Source organism: Bacillus rossius (genome assembly GCF_032445375.1).
Source record: "Bacillus rossius redtenbacheri isolate Brsri chromosome 9 unlocalized genomic scaffold, Brsri_v3 Brsri_v3_scf9_2, whole genome shotgun sequence".
In the NCBI taxonomy this organism is placed as follows: domain Eukaryota; kingdom Metazoa; phylum Arthropoda; class Insecta; order Phasmatodea; family Bacillidae; genus Bacillus; species Bacillus rossius.
This window is the reverse complement of record NW_026962013.1, coordinates 29,286,742-29,306,813: the sequence shown is the minus strand read 5'-3', so window position 1 is coordinate 29,306,813 and position 20,072 is coordinate 29,286,742. Positions and strand designations below refer to the sequence as shown.

Below are 20,072 nucleotides of genomic sequence, written 5' to 3'. Positions count from 1 at the left end.
ACTTTATTTTACCAAGTTGGTCATTTTAATTTCTTCTCATTAACCACTAATGATACAGGGCTTTTGGTGTGTAAATTTATTCCTATGCTTTTCTTGCTAATTATGTTTCGTCTCAAAAATTTTTAAGAGATTTTTACTATGATTATGAACACTTGTGTGACCTTTCACAGCTCTAAAATAACCTTTGTATTAATAAATGGCAAGAAAATTTGGGGTACAACAACAAATACAAGGTAGTTATTGGAATAAATTAACAGGAAAAGCCCTAAAATAAAAGTAATGAGAAGAAAATTAATTAATCAACTCGGCTTGTCAAACCAAGCTTCGAGAGTCTCAGACTAAAAGGTTTTGTATAGACACATAAATTCTCTACCGAAATTAACGAATTTTTGTATACAGTATGACCTAAATAATGCCACAGTTTCAATTGTATATTATAACAGTTTAATTTAGGCTATTTACAACAAATCATACATTAAATTGAAGGTAAACGGACCTATTGTTTTCTTACAAATGTTCAATATTTGCACTTTGAGTTATACGGCTCACATTCCACACTTAGGTTAACATGTTCTGTGCCTCAAATTTGGCATGTCATTAGTAGCTGCGGAATGTAGACACGATCTGTTATAAAGTTGCAAAGGAAAAAAAAATCTCATGGCTTTAAGTCAGGTGAACGTGGAGGCCAGCGAAGAAGAGCTCTGTCGTCTCGACCATTACGACCAATCCAACGGTCAGGAACATTCTACGTTCAACCACTCTCGTACAAAGAGATTCCAATGGGGTAGGGCTCCATCCTTTTGACAAATAAAGTTGTATAGGTTCATCCTTTACTAATTGGGGAAAGAGCCATTCTTTCGCAATGTAAGTGGAAAACAACAAAGAAGTATTCGCGCATGCGCTTATATAAACCGGTTGGAGTTTCTCTTTAATTGTGGCCTTGAACCAACACACTAAAACCGTGACACTGGGACACTCGTTTATGGACATGCTGTATCAATATTGTTTGTTATATCACAAGTATGTCTTGACGCACCAAATTAAAACAGCAAGCATCATGTACCACATGCAATTAGGATCAAGGTGTACAAGGTATAAACTTGTATACTGATAACGGAACTTTTACCACTTTTGATTCAAACTTTATTGGAAAAAATTGTAACTATAAAAATTTGTTTTTAAAATTATTTAGTTAAATTTATAATCAACCAAAAAGATTAAAACTATTAGAAACCATACATGTTCTCTCGTAACAATGAAAGCTTGATGTGGGTTTGTACCGCAAGTTCCATCGCCGTCTTAAGGATTTAATTAATTGAATTATATGATAAATGATTTGAAAAACTTATTGTATTGAAATATCCATAATAGAGGTTTTCATGAATTAAAAGATAAACCGAAAGTTATTTAACTGACGTTACTGATGTAAGGTTGGTGAAATTTCAATTCTAATTCTGTTTGCAATTGAACAATTAGCATTAACGAGTATTGAAATTGTGTTTTAACTAGACTTGATGATATTTGTGATTGTATGATTCTCAACATCAATACTTTTTTGTAGTTATATGCATAATATCAGCAGTGGTGCGAATGGTACATAAGGTATAATTCAAGTTAGCCAGTGATAACTTATATTAGATAAAAATATTTTCTCCTGTCCATAATTAAAAACATACCGACTAGTTTGCATTGATGTCAGGATATCTTGTGTATGACTTATGAATGTAGGTCGCTGTTCAAGCCTCAGTAGTAGAACTAAACAATTGTGTGATTTTTTTATGTGAAGACAAAAATCCGAAATGACTATATAAACGTAATCCTACTATTTTTCAAACGGAGGGGAAATTATACTTAATGACTCTTTACTAGTCCCCGTTCTACAATGACACGTAAACGGAGACAAATGACGTAAACGGAGACAGATGACGTAAACGGAGACAGATGACGTAAACGGAGATGACGTAAACGGAGACAGGTGACGTAAACGGAGACAGATGACGTAAACGGAGACAGATGACGTAAACGGAGACAGATGACGTAAACGGAGACAGATGACGTAAACGGAGACAGATGACGTAAACGGAGACAGATGACGTAAACGGAGACAGATGACGTAAACGGAGACAGATGACGTAAACGGAGACAGATGACGTAAACGGAGACAGATGACGTAAACGGAGACAGATGACGTAAACGGAGACAGATGACGTAAACGGAGACAGATGACGTAAACGGAGACAGAAGACGTAAACGGAGACAGATGACGTAAACGGAGACATATGACGTAAACGGAGACAGATGACGTAAACGGAGACAGATGACGTAAACGGAGACAGATGACGTAAACGGAGACAGATGACGTAAACGGAGACAGATGACGTAAACGGAGACAGATGACGTAAACGGAGACAGATGACGTAAACGGAGACGAAACACTTAAAAGGAGACGAAACACTTAAAAGGAGACGAAACACTTAAAAGGAGACGAAACACTTAAAAGGAGACGAATGACGTAAAAGAAGACGGATGTCACGGAACAGAGTTTCTACAATAGCACGCATATGGAGACGGATGCATACGGATTAGCTCGGCAGTTCTGATCTCTTCCGTTTACGTTGCTCCGTATGATCAATAGAAGCACCCAAATATTTTCCCGCTTGTGTTCGATATTTTGAATGAATTCAAGTAGAATTGTTAAGTACTATTACAAAAAATACCGTAGAAATTACGTTTGCCAGATTATAAAAATCCGCTACAAAAAAAATTGATCACTTTCTAACAGCGTGGCCATTGTTTTGAATAGTTTCATGTCCAAAACAAGGGTGATCATTGCAATTCATAGAAGCCTAATGTCTTTATCACCGTTGTAGTGAAACAATAACTCGTTCGGAGATGAATCATACCCATATATCTATACGGGTGGAGAACTAGAGCTTTTCTAGTGTCAGTCCTCTGATGTCTCGAATAGGTTTTTCATGCTCACGACCTTGTAGGAGGCTCGTTGAGTTGTTTCTCAGGGAAATGTGCTCGTGTATGGATGAGGGATGGATAAGAAGGGGAGCGCGGGTTACGCAAACAGAGAAGACGTAAGTCTGACGTCATAGGCACTCCATTTCCTCGATGGAAACCCCCTCCCTCCCAAAAAAAAAACTCCCCTTCACTCCTTGTCTCTCACTCCAACCCTTTTTTTCCTTCTTTGACCTACCACGGGTTTCCTCTGATGCGGAGGAATCCATCATTGGTCTCCGACGGGGTTGATGTTTGTCATATATTTGTGATGTTTACATGCTCGCTGCTTGAAGTGTTATAACAAGATTTACGTCTTACATAGGGCTCGAGTCTTTTTTTTTTAATTTTTATACGGCATAGCTCTGTTACATAAGACTTCCAATGAAACTGACGTATAGTTAGGTTTTTTTATTCGCTAAAAATAATATAAATTTTTTAGACTGGATCTATAAAAATTATAAACATGTTGAATCAGAAGTTTTATCGGTATCAACCGACAGACTTCGATATTGGTGATACAAAAATTTCAGAAAAAAATATGGAGGTAAGGCTTATTATTGTGATAAAACATGCAGATGAAGACTCTCGGTCGAATTATGATTAGCTTTTTTATGTATTTTCAATTACGTTTTCATGGTCAATTGTTTTGGTAACGTCAGTACGTGACATTTATATTTTATTTGTGATTTTTGTCATGTAATTGTTAAATAATACTTTATTATTTGTTTCTTGTTCAGAGTTAAATCGGCAAAGTTAATATTGGACAAATACTTATCAGATTACAATAATTTTAATTTATTAAATTCAATATTTCAGATTCACAAAATTTTGCTCTTATTGATATAGTATTTAAAAATGTTAAGTATAAAATTTATTTAAAATCGCTTACATAGAAGATCGCAGTAAGTATTATATTATGGAATATCGTTAAAATAATTGATAAATTACTAAGTTTACTTTTATACAGTACTGATATTATTATTTGTTTGGGTAAATAAAATTTTCTATATAAATTATATTTCTTGATATTTTGTACTGATTATATTATTTAGGGCTTGAATAAAATGCTGGTTCGTTTCAAAAACCAAAATCCGTTTTTATGTACGAGTCATTTTTTTTGTGACTGAAATAAACCAGTCAACGACGGATATTAAAGCTGTATTTTGTTCCCCATTTAAAGTATAATGTAGTGTTTATATGTTCGTTTGAGTTATTTTGTGACGGTCATTCTTCGTCAATATTCTTGACAGATATCTTGATAGTTTTTAAAATTCAGTTAGTCTCGAATATATGCGACATGATAATACAAAGTTTTTGTGTCCTCCGATACACTCTGGACCATATTTTGTTCTTTTTATTATAAAACTGGCTGTAGCACTCGGATTCGCATGAATATTAAAATATTTTTAATCAAGCAAGTTTTCTTTTGAAAATTACTATAAAAAACCGATACACAAATTCATGTTACGTTCTAATTTTTTTGGGGTGTAACATTTTAGCTCTCATTTGGTAAGAGTAATTTCGTGTATGGAACGGAAGTCGCATGGAACGGAAATGTGTAACAACCACGGTGCTGCCATTGTGGCGGATGGCGCAAACCAAAGTTCACAAAGCCAAATGCCAGCTTTATAGTATTAACTGTTTAATGCATTTTAACAAGATGGGCAGAATTAAAAAAAAAAAAATCCTTGTCAAAAATCATGTCAAAATACGGTGTTTAGTATTTTGTCAAGTCTTTTTCGCTTTTATCGGAGCCGTTTCACTATGTAGTTTAAATTTTCGGTCTGCAAATGGAATAATTCCATTGTCGACGTAGCTGCTCCGGCAGCGAGTTCAGCGACGGGTGCGGAAACTACGCGTGATTCGCGTCCATAAAATTTAGTAGAAAACACAATTTGCGTATAATATATCACGCTCGACATTATTTTAAAGAATTCTACGTTAAATTTCGTGTCCGATTTTTGAATCATAAGTGATTTGCAACATAAAAAAATTGGTTGTCTGTGAAATAGGTATACGGACGATAGTTTAACGTGACGTCATAACAAAACATTGATGAAATGATTGCATACTTTTATGAATAAAATTGAATTATTTTTATTGAATTATCATTATTTTGTATGGACACAAAGGAGGAGTTAATTCAAATATATTCATTACTTTAACGAAGAGATTATTTTAACTATAACTTTTATACATGCTTGCTATTTAACTTCTTCCAATCTGTGTTATTCTGTTAAGGATAGGACGATGATAGGAAAAGTAGGAAACGAATGTGAGTGTTTCGAGTTTACTGTGCCTCGAAAAAGTCAAATCGATGGTTGTTCCAATCGAGTGGAAGAGAGATAGATGCGGCGCAAGCGTACAATGAGCGTAACGGGACACAGTGTAACGGGACATTTTTTCGTGCGTGCAGCCGGCTTTCATCGATTTATTAGACGTTGTCACGTCAAAAAAGTGAGCGAGATTTTCAATACTCGCCATAGATGTGTAACATCTAACCACGGTTAAGAATAATTACATATGTTCTCATGTTGAAAATATACCGTTATAATACAAAATTCTGACACGAACTTTAACGCAGAATTTTTCAAAATAATGCCGATTTCGATAAGAGTAACAAAATTGTTTTTTCAACTACATTTGTTGCCGCGAATCACACGTAGTTTCCGCACCCACCACTATAATTCGCTGCCGGAACAGCTACGTCGACTATTGAATCATTTGATTAACAGATCGAAATTATAAACCATACAATGAAACTGTTCCAATGTAAGCAATAAAAATGTGTAAAAACATTAAACCCTGGTTTCGAACCTAATTTTCGACAATTTTTTTATTATGTACTGCCAATTTTACTGAAATTAATGATCAGTTAATACTATAAATTATTCCTTTGGTTTTATGAACTGCGGTTCACAACACCCTCCCCAGATGGCAGCACCGTGGTTACCCATTTCCGTTCCATGCGACTTCCGTTCCATTCACGAGATTACTCCCATCAAAAACCGTATACCGAGAACTAAGATGTTACACATAAAAAATTATCTAAAAGTTTAGTAATATCTGTACTTCATAACCAATTTTATAATTTTGTGTGAATATGATTAATTATAACATAATAATAATAATAATAATAATAATAATAATAATAGTAATTTGTATCCTAAAATTAGGGATAAAAAACATATATTATAATACGTAGCATTGTTTTCTTTCTTTTTTTGTTTTTACATTTATTTTGAATAAATTTCAATTTATCCTCCCTGTGTATTATAAATATTTGCGCACCGGGATTTTTGTTATGCACACCCGTATTGTAAAAGCTCCGTTCCGAAACCAGGTGTTAAAAAACGCACACAAGCCTACAGACCATTTCTGCACCTTTCACACATCAACCTCCTCCCCCCCTCCTGTGAACTAGAAGGCCCGCCACTAGATGGCTTTACTTGCAGTAACACGAAGCCATTTTACTGTTCAGTTGCAGAAGTTGTAGAAGGTAGAACCAGGCGAACAAGGTCAGTTTGAATAATTAGTTCTCCCCGCTTCTTCACTTGATTTTAATAAATTAATTATTTTAATATATGAATAAACTCCTATTGTCATACTCATTAAGCATTCAACATTTTACAGCATTCTAAATACCTTCTTTACCTAACATCATGTCCATATTCGTGTCTTGGTATCTAACTGTGACAGGCTTATTTAAGTCAGCCTAAGTTATTTTGATGCGCTAATACCATATGTTATTTAAAGAATTTTCGTCTAAACGCAGTGTATGTTTCTATGTATGAAAGTGTTTAGTTACAGTATTTTAGCGAATTTTTTTTGAAGAGATTTGATATCGCGTTCATTAGAAAGTTTGTATATTTATTTACAAACCTGTGGACAAAAATTAGTTCTAGCTTAGTAATTTATGGTAGTAATGATGTTTCGGAGTGTCTTTTAAAGTATGAATCGTTGCCTTAACTTTGTTGCAGGTGATTAGTAAAGACCGTGCACAGAAAAAAAATGTTGCCAGCGACGAGCGAACGACTCCCGGAGCTGCTTCTGCTACTTCTGTGCATGCTCGCCGGGATCTGTCAGCTCGTACCCTCAGGTTAGTCAACTCGTACCATAAGGTTAGTCAGCTCGTACCCTGAGGTTAGTCAGCTCGTACCCTGAGGTTAGTCAGCTCGTACCCTGAGGTTAGTCAGCTCGTACCCTGAGGTTAGTCAGCTCGTACCCTGAGGTTAGTCAGCTCGTACCCTCAGGTTAGTCAGCTCGTACCCTCAGGTTAGTCAGCTCGTACCCTCAGGTTAGTCAGCTCGTACCCTCAGGTTAGTCAGCTCGTACCATAAGGTTAGTCAGCTCGTACCCTCAGGTTAGTCAGCTCGTACCCTCAGGTTAGTCAGCTCGTACCCTCAGGTTAGTCAGCTCGTACCCTCAGGTTAGTCAGCTCGTACCATAAGGTTAGTCAGCTCGTACCCTCAGGTTAGTCAGCTCGTACCATAAGGTTAGTCAGCTCGTACCCTCAGGTTAGTCAGCTCGTACCCTCAGGTTAGTCAGCTCGTACCCTCAGGTTAGTCAGCTCGTACCATAAGGTTAGTCAGCTCGTACCCTCAGGTTAGTCAGCTCGTACCCTCAGGTTAGTCAGCTCGTACCCTCATGTTAGTCAGCTCGTACCCTCAGGTTAGTCAGCTCGTACCCTCAGGTTAGTCAGCTCGTACCCTCAGGTTAGTCAGCTCGTACCATAAGGTTAGTCAGCTCGTACCCTCAGGTTAGTCAGCTCGTACCCTCAGGTTAGTCAGCTCGTACCCTCAGGTTAGTCAGCTCGTACCCTCAGGTTAGTCAGCTCGTACCCTCAGGTTAGTCAGCTCGTACCATAAGGTTAGTCAGCTCGTACCCTCAGGTTAGTCAGCTCGTACCCTCAGGTTAGTCAGCTCGTACCATAAGGTTAGTCAGCTCGTACCCTCAGGTTAGTCAGCTCGTACCCTCAGGTTAGTCAGCTCGTACCATAAGGTTAGTCAGCTCGTACCCTCAGGTTAGTCAGCTCGTACCCTCAGGTTAGTCAGCTCGTACCCTCAGGTTAGTCAGCTCGTACCCTCAGGTTAGTCAGCTCGTACCCTCAGGTTAGTCAGCTCGTACCATAAGGTTAGTCAGCTCGTACCATAAGGTTAGTCAGCTCGTACCATAAGGTTAGTCAGCTCGTACCCTCAGGTTAGTCAGCTCGTACCCTCAGGTTAGTCAGCTCGTACCCTCAGGTTAGTCAGCTCGTACCCTCAGGTTAGTCAGCTCGTACCCTCAGGTTAGTCAGCTCGTACCCTCAGGTTAGTCAGCTCGTACCCTCAGGTTAGTCAGCTCGTACCCTCAGGTTAGTCAGCTCGTACCCTCAGGTTAGTCAGCTCGTACCATAAGGTTAGTCAGCTCGTACCCTCAGGTTAGTCAGCTCGTACCCTCAGGTTAGTCAGCTCGTACCCTCAGGTTAGTCAGCTCGTACCCTCAGGTTAGTCAGCTCGTACCCTCAGGTTAGTCAGCTCGTACCCTCAGGTTAGTCAGCTCGTACCCTCAGGTTAGTCAGCTCGTACCCTCAGGTTAGTCAGCTCGTACCCTCAGGTTAGTCAGCTCGTACCCTCAGGTTAGTCAGCTCGTACCCTCAGGTTAGTCAGCTCGTACCCTCAGGTTAGTCAGCTCGTACCCTCAGGTTAGTCAGCTCGTACCCTCAGGTTAGTCAGCTCGTACCCTCAGGTTAGTCAGCTCGTACCCTCAGGTTAGTCAGCTCGTACCCTCAGGTTAGTCAGCTCGTACCCTCAGGTTAGTCAGCTCGTACCCTCAGGTTAGTCAACTCGTACCCTCAGGTTAGTCAGCTCGTACCCTCAGGTTAGTCAGCTCGTACCCTCAGGTTAGTCAGCTCGTACCCTCAGGTTAGTCAGCTCGTACCCTCAGGTTAGTCAGCTCGTACCCTCAGGTTAGTCAGCTCGTACCCTCAGGTTAGTCAGCTCGTACCCTCAGGTTAGTCAGCTCGTACCCTCAGGTTAGTCAGCTCGTACCATAAGGTTAGTCAGCTCGTACCATAAGGTTAGTCAGCTCGTACCATAAGGTTAGTCAGCTCGTACCCTCAGGTTAGTCAGCTCGTACCCTCAGGTTAGTCAGCTCGTACCCTCAGGTTAGTCAGCTCGTACCCTCAGGTTAGTCAGCTCGTACCCTCAGGTTAGTCAGCTCGTACCCTCAGGTTAGTCAGCTCGTACTCTCAGGTTAGTCAGCTCGTATCCCCAGGTTAGTCAGCTCGTATCCTCAGGTTAGTCAGCTCGTATAATCAGGTTAGTCAGCTCGTTCCCTCATGTTATTCAGCTCGTATCCTCAGATTTGTCAGCTTTTACCCTCAGGTATGTCAGATCATACTTGAGGTATATGTCGGCTCATACCCATAAATATCTGACAGTTCGTATCCGCGATGAGGCGACACTAGCATGAGTCTTGTTGTGTTGTTGCCCGCTGAGGATTAGTCTTTCTTTAGAGTCGTTTTGTTAAAAAAAAATAGTAGGTGGTCTTGTTTTGCACTTATGCTCTCTTGTTTCCACCACACAGCTGCGACACTGTTAAAAATTACTTTAAATTTACGATTTTTTAAACGTAGAATCTACCTCAAATAAACGAAGTGTTTTTCATAATTCAAGTTAACTAAAGTTTCATAGAATTTAAGCAGCATTTCGACTTTTAAGTTGAGTTTTGTTGCAAATAAGGTAAACATGCACGCAATTGGAATGTTTTTTTTTTTTAACTTAATCATTTGTAAGAGTTTTTTTTTTTTTTAATTTTTAGCATGGTATTTATGACTTTCTTTGTAGGTTACTTGTAATGGGGAAAATTGAATTAAAACATTCTTTTGGACACATGCCATGGGTGGTTTACACTGTTTGTCAGAGATTGCCAATGATGACGGTTCTCGAAATGTCGCAACTGTATTGTTATAGAATTTCAGGTTTTATCTTACAAGCAGTGCAAACAATTAATGGCGTAGGTTCAAAATAATATTTGGCTTCATTATTTTTGTGATTTCATATTGAAAGTTAGCAAATTCATTATCCTTAAATATACGAATCCGTAAATTTACGTAGATACGTAGTAGTTATGAATTTTTTTCATAGTGGTGTAGAACCTTGATGGAAAAAAATATTGTGTTTATAAATTTCCATAGCTGCTTTTTTAACTTACAATAAATATAATTGTAGACATACTTCATTGCATGATTCCAAATTCTCTAGTAAAGATAAGTATTGACTCTATTTTGGTGTTTAGACAGCCGTAAGGAACTGCTAAGGGCGACACCCACACACTCATCAAGTCTACAGTCGCCTTTACAAGCACGGCACTCTTCGGAGTCGCGATGCGTATAACTATGGGACATGAAGCAGCGTCCTTGTATTTTAATCCCAAAACGTTTCGCGTGACAAAAGGTTTAGCGCTCGTTATTTGGGTGAATGTCCTATACTTTCACGTGAAAAGTTTTTTAATACAACAGTTTAATAATAATTGCTAGTTTTTGACATGCTGGAGGGCTTCCTGTAATAAATGTTTGTTAAAGGCCAAAATTATTTAACGCTTGGCATCCCGTATGGTCAGAATTGTTATTTTTATTTTAATGCGAAAGCAGTTTTTTATTTGTCCGTAATTTACCGAGAAAAAAAACTGACGGTTTCAACACTTCACAGCGCCAATTAGATCTCAAAGCGCGGCTTTTTAAAAGCCATAATGGATTATTTTCGGGTAATATTAATTTGTTATAAAGAAATAGTACGAAAATGTGACGGTATAAGTAAAGTTGTATTCATAACGCAGATATAGAAACAAAGAAAGCGAACTTTTAGCGAGTGAACAGGATGCAAGATCTCAAGCAAAAGTTTTAATTCTGAGTTTTCTTGAATACAAAAAGTAATTTTTAAACTTTACATAGTTGAACATCCGCAGTACTAATTGCAATAAACACAACTGATGGACAAAGCAGAGTCTTAATGGGTTTTCTTTGCCGATTCCAGATTTTTATGACGAAATATTTTAAAAACGAGATTAATGAAGCGACTTTGGACGTGTAACCCAGCTTTGAGAACTGGGAGAATGACTATTATGAATATTTGTTCGAACGTTTACAAACATAAGGTAACGTGTAGCACAAATAAATCAGAAAGAAAAATAAAAAGTTTTGCACCACCTGGATCTCTGTGCATGTGTGCGACCAATGTTTTACTGAAAGCAATGATTGAAAGTACACACTTTTTTTGGCACAAAAAAAAACTCTTTACTGGATGTTAGTAAGAAAGAAAGGAGTGGTGTGGAATCTTTGAACTTATAATACTTGAAGTTGAAGTAAAAGTTGAGAACGACCCTCTACCCTCTTTCCTATCTGGACAGCAAAACAATTTTGGTTCCAATGAAGTTTAACGCAAATTATTTTTAGGAAGTGTTGGTAGCATGTTAGTTTTAAAATACCCACTACGTGAAGATGTTAAATAAAACTAATAGAATATTATCCTTTAAAAAGTAACGATTTGCATTGTTGTCCAGTTACCAAACAGTGGACTTCAACTTCTTAACTGACTCGATTCTTCATTGCACAAAAACAAAACCAAAATAAAGCCATAAATCTGAATCATATTTACAAGATATGGCAGTATTTGAATTTTTTTTAATAATAGTACATAATTGGTGACCAAAATTTGCTTCAGAACCCAAAATGTCAATGCTTGCATAAATAGTGGAATAATAGTTGTAGATAAAGAAACAAGAAATGTGTAAGTACGACTCAACGTGGCGGATGACGTGCCGGATGACGTTTTGGATTACGTGGTGGATGACGCGGTAGATGACGTAACGGATTGCATTGTGGGTGACGTGGTGGGTGACGTGGTGGGTGACGTGCTGGATGACGTGGTGGATGACGTGGTGGGTGACGTGGTGGGTTGACGTGGTGGGTTGACGTGGTGGGTTGACGTGGTGGGTTGACGTGGTGGGTTGACGTGGTGGGTTGACGTGGTGGGTTGACGTGGTGGGTTGACGTGGTGGGTTGACGTGGTGGGTTGACGTGGTGGGTTGACGTGGTGGGTTGACGTGGTGGGTTGACGTGGTGGGTTGACGTGGTGGGTTGACGTGGATGATGACGTGGTGGTGTGGTTCGCAGCCTCCGCCATCCAGTGCTACCAGTGCAACTCCGTGCGGGAAGAGGGCTGCGACGACCTGTCTAAGGGCACCTCGTACCTCAAGGACTGCCCCGACGACGGCAAGGGCACAGAGTTCTTCTGCAGGAAGATGGTGCAGACAGGTGAGACGCGCCCCTCTTTTGTGCACCTTCAGATTTTTTAAAAGTAAAAGTTAGGTTAGGTGTGTTAAACAAAATTATCACAATAATTATTTTTTCTTTCGGGAGGGCGATCATAAAAAAGAGAGATGTTGATTTAGAACGGCGACCTGATTTAACGTTCAGTTCTGTTTTATTTTTCCAATGTATGTAACCGCGGTTTTTTGAAGTATCGTTGCCATTCGATTGTGATTGTCCTGGATTTCAATTTTTTTTATAGACTCACTTAAAATTCCCTTAGTCAAAAAAATAAATAATTATAGCATCAAATCCAAGGTGGTGTAAGAAAATACTTTAGGAGGTCTTCATTTTTAGTATTTTCTGTTAAAAATCGTGAAAATGTATCAAATCTCGCAAAATTGTGTGTTTATTTTTCGGGCGCGAAGCTACACGGGCGAGCCGTGAACTCCAGATGTGTTTAGTTGACTGATTGGGGGTCAACGAATCTTAGGCTTTCCTACCGAAACCGTTCCCGGTGTGAAAGGCGAGCGCGTCACGACGCTCCAGCGATGCCGAGCGTCCGACGACCGCAGCCAATGTGACGTGGCGCGGATCTGGACGGTTTCCCCCCTCCTCTCTATTTCTGGACGCGGGTTACGAGCACGCAGCTGCGCCTCTTTGGCAACGGGGCGCCCGCAGAAACGGGACGTACATATATCATCGTCCTCGGGCGAAAATATTTCAGAAATACAGAATGTCCAAAAAAAAAAAAAAAAAATTATTGTGTGTAAAGTCGGTTTACGGACGATAGTTTAACGTGACAACTCCATTACAAAACATTGATGAAATTATTGCATACTTTAATGTATAAAATTGAATCATTTTTATTGAATTATCACTATTTTGTATGGACACAAAGGAGGAGTGAAATGAAATCTACAATTTAATTGATAAATTTACTTTTATTTGCACTCATTAATTCAAATATGTTTATTACTTTAACGAAGAGATTATTTTAACTATAACTTTTGTACATGTTTGCTATTTAACTTCTTCCAATTCTGTTAAGGATAAGACGATGATAGGAAACTTAGGAAACGAATGGGAGTGTTTCAAGTTTAATGTGCCTCGAAAAAGTCAAATCGATGGTTGTTCCAATCGAGTGGAAGAGAGATAGATACGGCGCAAGCGTACAATGAGCGTAACGGGACACAGCGTAACGGGGCACTTTTTCGTGCGTGCAGCTGGCGTTCATAGATTTATTAGACGTCGTCATGTCAATATGTCCCAGTTATAAATTATAATTACTATCAACTGTATGCGTTGTAGACAGTTGGTTCAAGGCCACAATTAAAATAGTAACTCAAAACAGTTTCAGATAAGCGCCTGCGCGAGTACTGCTTTGTTGTTTTCTCGCTTGCAGCGCCACCTACGCAAAATTGCGACGCCTGAGCGTAATTAGTAAAGGGTGAACTTGTAAACTTTATTTGGCAACAGGATGGAGCCCTGCCCCATCGGAATCTCTTTGTACGAGAGTGGTTGAACGTTTGAAGCCCCTGACCGTTGGATTGGTTGTAATGGTCGAGACGACAGAGCTATTTTTCGCTGACTTCTTCGTTCACCTGACATAACGCCATGCGATTTTTTCCCCCTTTGGGTCTTCATGAAAGATTGCGTCTACGTTTCCGCAGAAACCTAATGATATGCCAGGATTGTGACATTGCTATTGCTATTGCTTCCATAACTCCGGACTTGTTTACCAAAGTGTAGGATGTTTGCCGTGTAACTAAAGGTAAACATATTGAGTATTTGCAAATAACATAGGCCAGTTTGCCTTCAAATTGATGTAAAATTTGTTGTGAATATTCTAAATCAAACTGTTACAATATACCATTGAAACTGAGAAATTCTTTCATAGGGAAACTGTATGTCTGTGCGACTTCAACCACACGCACTAGAAACCAACACAGGACAGGTTTGTTATGATTTTAGTGCGGCAAGTCTTGCTTTTATTGTCAACGCCAGTTATGTAGATGGAAGATTGTGTGTGCAGCTTTATCATTGCATGTGTTTAAATTTAGATTACCAACATTAAAATGACAATCTGTTTTTAAATTCGTTAGTTAAATAAACCTCCGGTGCTTATTATTTTCAAAATAAAAGCCAAAATTTTTTGCCGCAAGATTATAAAATACATTTTTAACTATCGGCTAATTAAAAAAAACAGTAAGCGATTCTTTCAGTCTCGCCAGTGATGTGTAACATTTAATCTCGATAACGAGCAAAATCCCTGTTACGAGCACTTTTTTTTTTCTTTACTCCTCCAGTCGCTCTGTCAGTATTCTCACATTTACATTTAGCTTGATTTACCCATTCCTGTAAATACAAAAAAATAATTAACAAAATCTTATCGATTCAGCCAATTATTATTAAGGATATCATTTGTTTTTATAATTAATTCATTAGTTATGTACCAATTTTAAAAATGATAAATTGTTTTGCATTGAAAGAACCTCAAATTATAACATCATTTACAGAACTTATTTATCAATACACGCTCTATAAAAATAACTATGTATTATCATAACACGTATTCGCGTGTTAGCGGAACGAACGGTGAACGGCTCTCTCTCCTTTCTCTCTCTTCTCCCTACTTCCTGTTACACATTTCCGTCGCATATTCACGAAAATAGTCCCACCGAATGCCGTACACCGTGGTTAAGATGTTACACACATATAAAAAATTTTTAACACCATGCCAACATATCATTTGTCGCGTGCTCGCCTGTGTCGATAGCATAGCTGTCTTTTTTTTATAGTGTATTTGTTTCAACGATCTTTACGTTGTAAACAATAAAGCCTGGTTTATAAACAACGCAAGAAGCACAAAATGTTAAGCAACCACATTATGGAGTTCTGGTTTATGAACTACGTAAGGCGCAATAACTAGAGACCTGTAAAATTCGCGGATTCATTTCGCGATAGGATGGAGTCCAAATACTTTTGACATTATTTTGCTGCAGTGATTGGGCCACAGTTTATCTGAAGGACTCTTGGGCCAATGAAAAATCTTTTAACAGAAGAATTAGCGAATCACGATCATTCCAGTCAGCAGGTGTTACGAGTCGGTAACCAATCAGCAGATGTAATGTGCACGTGTGCATAGAGGATCGTGGAGTCTTATCCTTTAGGGATTTGAATTCGCGAATTTTTCCTGTCTCTAGCAATAACTTAACGTCGCGTGCAGAAATGTTATCATGAACCGTGTCTAAAGAAGTGTAATCTGTATGAATGTGTGTGTGTTGTGTGTGTGTGTGTGAGCGCAGTGCAGGAGGTCAGCAACACGAGGGTGATCCGCTCCTGCGGCTGGGAGAAGAGCCCGCACGCGTGCTACAGATACGACGACGACGACCACAGCGAGGTGGTGTGCCAGTGCTTCGAGGACGGCTGCAACTCTGCGCCCGGCCGCCGCGCCGCGCTGCTGTCGCCCGCGCTTCTGCCCGCGCTGCTGCTGGCGCGCCCCTAGCGGCCGTTCGCGCGAACCCGCTCGGGCGCACGGAGATTCCCTCTCCACCCGAGGTTGGCCGCCTGCGGGCGAGTTGGCGTGCAGTTTTCAACCCTCGGGTTTCGTGCCTTTCTGCCTCTGTGGGGCGTTTCAACGTTCACCCCATAGTTTATATTAAAAAAGTCGAACATTACAGATACACTCCTACATTACTTACAGTACCGTGTACTTAATTGTTCGTACTTAAAAATCGTCCGTGAAAACTAAACTGTAAAACTAACCTTATATCGGTAGTATTGTAAAACATTTTTAATCAAATTTCATTCTTGATAGGACTCATTTAAGAAATCTTGAACGTTAAGCAGCCGAACCAGGCGGCCATCTTAAACGTTAAGCCAAAGATTCATAGAACTGTGGGCAGGCGTGTATCGTTGATGGAAAAAAACGAGCATGGATAAAAGAAAGAAAAAAACTTAAGTTCGAGCGATGCACTAAATTTTTTTTCTGGTGTTTTTGCTTTGCAACTAGAATTAGGGTTAGCTTTTACGTCTGTTTACCTGACATGGCTTAACCAAAATTAACCTAAAGCACAAGCATTCCACAAAAAAAAAAAAAAAAAAGGTCGAGATTGTTCGGGCGTCTGCACTCTGTTTCGTGAACTTTGAGGTTCATCTACTTAATTGCGTCTCGATTTGGCGCCAACGGTTGGTCTCACGTTTGGTCGGTGAATGATGTTGAAGAAGGATTTGGTGGGGGGGGGGGGGGGGGGAGTTAAATACGCTAGAGACTTGTCACTCACTCGCATTCGTACTCTTACACTTTTCCTCTCGCACACTCTGGCTCTTTGACAGTCCAGTCACAGTCCAATTTCTAAACAAACTAATTCTCAGTCTCGAACAAGATGGAACGTTTACCATTCATTGGCTGTACTCTCAACAAAAAACTTGTCAACTTGTCAACGTTATCTTTTATATTTGAATATTATTTGGCCAGAGTTAAAACGTCCTTCAGAACTCTAAAAGATATGTGAAAAAAAATATCTCATTTGACCAATATCTCTTTTGAAAGATTTTTTATCTCGACACACCAAAAAAAAATTGAGTTTTATGAACCTAAAACCATTTTAGATAGCCAATTACTCATTTCACGTTACAATATCGACTGCTGCGGTATATAAATACGTTTCACTTAAATCTAGTCTCATTCATAACCTAAGGGTATGGTTTACGCTTGATAAACATACAACGCTGCCGAAAAGTGCGAAAAGTGGACCAGCGTTTGTAACGAGTGCGCATTTCCGCTCGAACTCTCATCCCGGCTTCTCTCGTTCGAGTTGGGACAGTTAGACAGCTCGCTCTTATACTGTCAAGAGTGAGAACGAGTGAGAACGAGTGAGTTGGGAGAGAGGTGTCTCTCGGCGACCTGGGACAAGGGGTCTACGGCCGGGATGACGATGGATCACGTAGCAAGTTAAACTTTAACGTGACAGTTAAAGACTTTCGTCTTATTGAGAAAAATCGAGCTTGGCAGTGTGCGTTTCAGAGATGCATATTAGTAATGTAAAGTGGCACAAGATTTGATACTTTCAAGGGAGAGCTTGTAAGGGTCATGATTTTAGTGTGTTGCACTTACGTTCTGCGTGCATTTTCATCACGTAATCACGCTTAATGATCACAATTCGGAAACTAGGGATCTGTAGTATTTCACTTACCGTGAGAACTTTATAGTGTTAATATTTTAGGTTATTCTTGTCTGTAAACGTTTGAGCTGTACAGAGTTAAAATATTGTTTATTAAGTTAGAAACCATCCTTAGTTAGTTAGTAAAAAAAAATGCAGCTTGAAAGAATAATTTTAAAATTATGTTTCTCATAGGCTTATATTAAAGGAATGTTAGCTTACGAAAACAAAGAAAAATATTTAAATACAACACCTGAAAAGATGGTTTCAGAACGTAGATCGTCAAAACGATTCGATGGATTTTTAATTCCTAGCAAAGATTGAAATTGTGTACGTAATTTGTCTTACAAAGACTCGAATAAATTAGTTTAAAAGAGGCTAAACATAGGCGTTTCACTAGTTACGAAATACTGAATACGTGAGTCATCCGTCATCCTGACTTAAAATCGAACAATACAAGCGAGAAAGTGAAAAGTAACCTTGTTAAAGATATGCGTCACTTAAATAGGAATTTATAATAACTATTGAAAAGATACGGGTTAAAAATGTACTCTCATTTATCTCATTGTAAATTCGTTGTCGTCGGTTTTACACGGAGTTATTTAAAACAGAGGTAGCGTAACGTCACAATAGTGTGTCAACACCACCATCTTTTAAAAAAAAAATTTGTTTGCATGTATATTTTCTAGCACATAGCTGAAACACTTTTATTTATTTAATTTTGTAGCGTTGGCCTTTTGGAGGCAAATAAAAGCACGAAAAAAAAGTGCAGCTGATAGTTTTAAATCCCAGAATATTTCCCGGAAAAGTTAAGCGGAAAGTGCTACGCACATATATTTTGTAAACACTTATGTACATAGCACACAAGCTCCGTCTGGTTTATATTGCCTCTTTGGTCGGTTTTAAAAAAATAAAATGTTCTGTTTGGTTTAAGTCTCTAGCGTATTTGTTTTTGGAACGATCCCAGCGTATAATGTAATTGTAGCTCTATATTTGCCACGATATTGTGCTGGTTTCCATGGCTTTGTGCCGTAGCCTACATGGTCTTCAGATCAGTGTAAACTTTTCTTGTATATAAACTACATTATTTTAACTTGTGGGTCTCTTATGCATCATGAATTATTAAATATTATGTATTAAGTTTCAACTATTATAACTGTATGAAGACGTTAATATTAATTTGATCCTGCAAAATCACTGCCACATCGCCCACAAGTTTACCCATAATATATTGGCTGATTATTATTTAGTGTTTATTCATTGTTTTAATTTATTAAGGATTTTCATATAGCTGCTTCAATGTGTTTAAAAGTTTTGAAACTAGGCTAGATATTTAATGGTTTGTTACAAAGTTTTACGTAATGTCACCTTGCGTAAAAGAATATTATTTTTTATTTTTTTTTTGGTTACAAATAAAATTTTGCTGGTGATTATATTTGTTTCAAAATAATATAAGTATGCTTATTTTCAAAACAATGTATTATTTCGTACTATGTTGTTTTCATTCATAAATATAATAAATTTCAATTATTTTCTCGTGACTCCGACATGTCAAAAAAAAAACAATTCCCAGTGAAATAAACTGAATGTATATTACTGTAAGAAACCTTTTCTAAAGACAGGTTATGAACTCAAATTCAATTGATTGTAAAAAAAAATACTTTTTTAAGACAGTTTAAAAATAATGTGGTGTTTATAATAAATGGATGTATTATGGTTGAAATTAATTTATAAACTAGTACCTAGATGAATCCATATAACACTGATATTTTAGAGAAAGAATCGAAATCAAAAATAAATGCACGATGCTGCATAAAATATTAAGTTTTATTAAACATATACCTACATATATAGTTGATAACTAACACATTTAAATATCCAGCAGCAGGTACAGGTAAATTATAATAATTATAGTCTTGTACCTGTGGTTGATTTATTTTGTGCACACAAAATTCGTTTTCAGAGAGTTTTTACCTATTGGGAAAAAAATCTAAAGTTTAAATTTTGGCCAATCCTCACTCTTTAAACAAAATAAGTTTTGCAATGAATCGTGTATAAGCTTATAAGTATTTTTTTGGTAACATGATATGGTGTACCGTAGAAAAACAATTAATGCATATTAAATTAATTCTTATTTTTAAACTTATTGGCTGTAATATAATTTATTTTGTGGCTTTTCAATGTAAATTACACTTTCTGCTTTCTGGTGTTATTTTGCTTATAAGAACTCTCGAAATGTTATATTTGCAATTGTCACAAGTTGTATTGCGGTGTGGTGTTGTATTAATGTTCCCATAAAATGTAAATTATTTGTACAAATCTTGTTGCCTCGTATATGTTGTAACTATTTATTTTGTATAAAGATATTTTTGAATCATTTTTACGTTTTTCATCTTTGACAAAGAATGCAAAAACTGTTCTTGTGTGATGAGTCAAAAATTGATTACCTTTAATACAAAAATTATGTTAGGTCGTACATACTTAAACAACAGGAAGCCGAACATGGAAGTAAAAAAGTCTTAAGGCTAGTTTACTATTGAGTGTATAAGAGTGAAATGGATAATGATTGTTGTTAATGAAGATCGTAAATCATTCTACTCTTATTCACT

At 37.9% G+C, this 20,072-nt stretch overlaps 1 protein-coding gene across 1 annotated transcript in view; it reads left to right on the top strand.

Moving 5' to 3' along the window:
• The window catches only part of LOC134542925 (uncharacterized), a 33,137-nt gene extending 13,295 nt beyond the window's left edge, over positions 1–19,842 (top strand). The window contains exons 2-4 of the mRNA XM_063387517.1: positions 6,990–7,108; positions 12,164–12,304; positions 15,607–19,842. Coding sequence (XP_063243587.1) covers positions 7,021–7,108; positions 12,164–12,304; positions 15,607–15,806 — 429 coding nt within the window. The 5' untranslated portion in view covers positions 6,990–7,020 and the 3' untranslated portion in view covers positions 15,807–19,842. The remainder of the gene's footprint in view (positions 1–6,989; positions 7,109–12,163; positions 12,305–15,606) is intronic.
• Positions 19,843–20,072: the final 230 nt, after the last annotated feature.